Raw genomic sequence first — 2,818 nt, 5'->3', positions numbered from 1 at the left:
GATATAAACGTAAGATTGATTATTTTTAGTATTTTCTAATCAAACTTATACATACAAAGCTACATGATAACCATTGATTTTTGCAATAGTTTTATATTTATATATTTTAAATTAGAACAAAGTTTGGCAAAGTTTAATCTATCTCCTCTCTTTTCATAAAACCATAGTTTGATTTTCTCTGAGATTTAAAAATTATACACTTGCTACTTATATAATTTATAAACAATCCTATATCTCCAGCAAATATTATTATATTTAGTCAATACTTGATCAATAATAATTTATGCTCATATTTATAGGAGTTTTACACATATGAATTAGTAAAATTTGTTTGTTAAAAATAATTTGATATTTATAATGATCAAATAATAACAAAAAATATTAAAAATTACTGTCCTCTAAGAGTTTTTTATAATTTATTTTGTCGATTATACTTTTTAAATAGTGGATATGCTATATGTATTAAAATTTTGACCACACTTCTTCAAATTGTTTTGTAATATAGGATGTTGGGAAATCAATTCTAGAGAGCTACTCTAGAGTACTAGAGAGTTTGGCTTCAAATATTGTTGCAAGAATTGATGATGTGCTCTATGTGGATGACTTGACCAAACATTCTTCAGATCAATTCTCAATGCTCCCAAAACTTGGTTTGATCACTCACAACAATCATATTTCTTCAGTTCCATATGTCCCAACAACTTCATCATATAATAATAAATCAGGTCTTGAAACACCAAAAGCAGGGGTTATTTGCCCTGCAAAGGGAGGAAAATCATCGATGACCAATAATACTAATAGTAACATTAATAGAATAATTTTGACAGATTTTCTTAGCATTGATAGAAAAGGGAAGGACTATGGATGTGAAATTGAGAACTTAGTTCCAACATTAACAGAATTTGATGATGAGGTTCCACCTTGTGAAACAGAGGCAAGTGATTGCACAGATGATGATGTCAAGCATAAAGCATTGGAACAGGCTTGGATAGAGTGAAATGCTTTTGGTCTTATTGAACTTTGATGGTGCATTACTGCATTTCCACATTTTTTTTTTAATTTTAATTTTGGTGTTTCATATTTCCTCCGTCATTGTAAGTAAATGAAATGAAAAACATGTCTTTGAATATAATCATTGTATGATTATATATTGACATGTTATTTATCCATTGTTAAATAATAATATATAAGGAATTGAGTTGTCCTGTCTAATTTTAATAAAAATAACACAATTTAATCGTGTTAAAATTTTAATTATTTAAAAATATCTTTAAAAAAATACATTTTTAATATCTTTATCTAAATGGCTTTCTTTTACATATCATTTACCAAGAAATAAATAATATTTTGACATACAATATAACGATGATTATATTCGAAAAATATTATTTCTCATGAGAAGTGCAAAAAATTCACATATTTAGATTGAAAAAAGTCTTGATATTATTTACTCTTTATTAATCACTCTAAACTTTTTTATATGCTTCTATTATAACTTTTTTTTAATAAAATAAGATGGAGCAAAAAATAAATAGATACATAACATATGAATGATCTATCAATAATTTTTGTTATGAAAAATCGTTTCATTCTTTCTCAATTGAGTATTTTAGATGATAGAAAAGAATCAAATTAGCCATTTTTTCTAATTTTTTTTTATAGAAACTGTTATTTAATTTTTAATCACCCCACATTTATCAGATAAACTCAACTAAAACACAAATGTTGCACATTTTTAATATTTTTTTATATAATATACAAATATTATTATTAATAACATATAATCTATTCAATTTGTTCTTCATATTGATTCTGTCAACTAAAATAAATTAGGTAAACACTTCAACTTTTAGTGGAACTAAGTCTTTTCATATAATTTTAATAATATTGTAATTAGATATAGTCTCCAAAAGAATATTTGTCAGCAAGACCTGCATAAATAAACTAGTAGCAAAAATATCATTTTTATCGAACTTCTGCACAATTCTATCTTTTTTTTTTAGTCTAGTTAATTACACAGTTTCTTTTCGCAGTAGTACAGTTTCTTTTTCTATTGAAATTTTCATGTCTATTCTAATCTATTCCAAAACCCACACTTTTTTATTAGAATTTTTTTTTTAGTTTGAAACCAAAAAAATATCTTTTAAGTTACTGTACATTATCATCTCAAAAACGAATTCTCTTCTACTCCCCAACTCCAAAGTCAAACCATTAATCATCTGTTTGTCACCTATTGCTCCTTATTTGCAAATGAAAAGAATTCTTCCACGGACCCCTTCTTTTTGGTAATGTTTGAATTGAAAGCATCTCATCAAAATTTAAATTATTGCATGAACACACAATTTTTTTAAAAAAATACAATCCTCTTTTAAAAAGTATCAGCATTATTTAAACAAAATAGTTATATTTTAATTACTGCATCACTAATGTTCAGTCCTCTTAATTTTTTGGGTATCTACACTACTTTTCACCTTATTTCACTAAATCATCTCATTTTTTCCATCATTTTCACCTTAAAAGAATCTTCTCTACAACATAATAAACCTCTCTACCTTTATCTTTGATATCTTATACACACTTAAATAGTAAATTGGTAAATTATTCAAAATAGATTTGATAAAAACCATCTTTTCAGCTTTATTGAAAATAATTGCTTTCTACAAATTTAATCTTTACTTTATTTTATCAATAATCGATTTTCATGTCTTCACAGGTCTCAAATTCACATCCAAGTATATTCCAAGGTACTCAATCGGTAACATCGTCTCCTTGCATTCCATCAACCTATGCATCTTCTGTACCTACTCTTAACTCTTAA

The 2,818-nt window shown here is 25.7% G+C and overlaps 1 protein-coding gene across 1 annotated transcript in view; it reads left to right on the top strand.

The window, feature by feature from the left end:
• Positions 1–1,040, top strand: part of LOC107625628 (rop guanine nucleotide exchange factor 7-like) — a 4,241-nt gene extending 3,201 nt beyond the window's left edge. Inside the window, exon 7 of the mRNA XM_016328314.2 lies at positions 506–1,040. Within this exon, the coding sequence (XP_016183800.1) occupies positions 506–997 (492 nt within the window). The 3' untranslated portion in view covers positions 998–1,040. The remainder of the gene's footprint in view (positions 1–505) is intronic.

The sequence above is a fragment of the Arachis ipaensis genome, chromosome B02 (assembly GCF_000816755.2).
Source record: "Arachis ipaensis cultivar K30076 chromosome B02, Araip1.1, whole genome shotgun sequence".
Classification (NCBI taxonomy): domain Eukaryota; kingdom Viridiplantae; phylum Streptophyta; class Magnoliopsida; order Fabales; family Fabaceae; genus Arachis; species Arachis ipaensis.
Note: the sequence above shows the minus strand (reverse complement) of the source record. Positions and strands in the feature narration are given on the sequence as shown.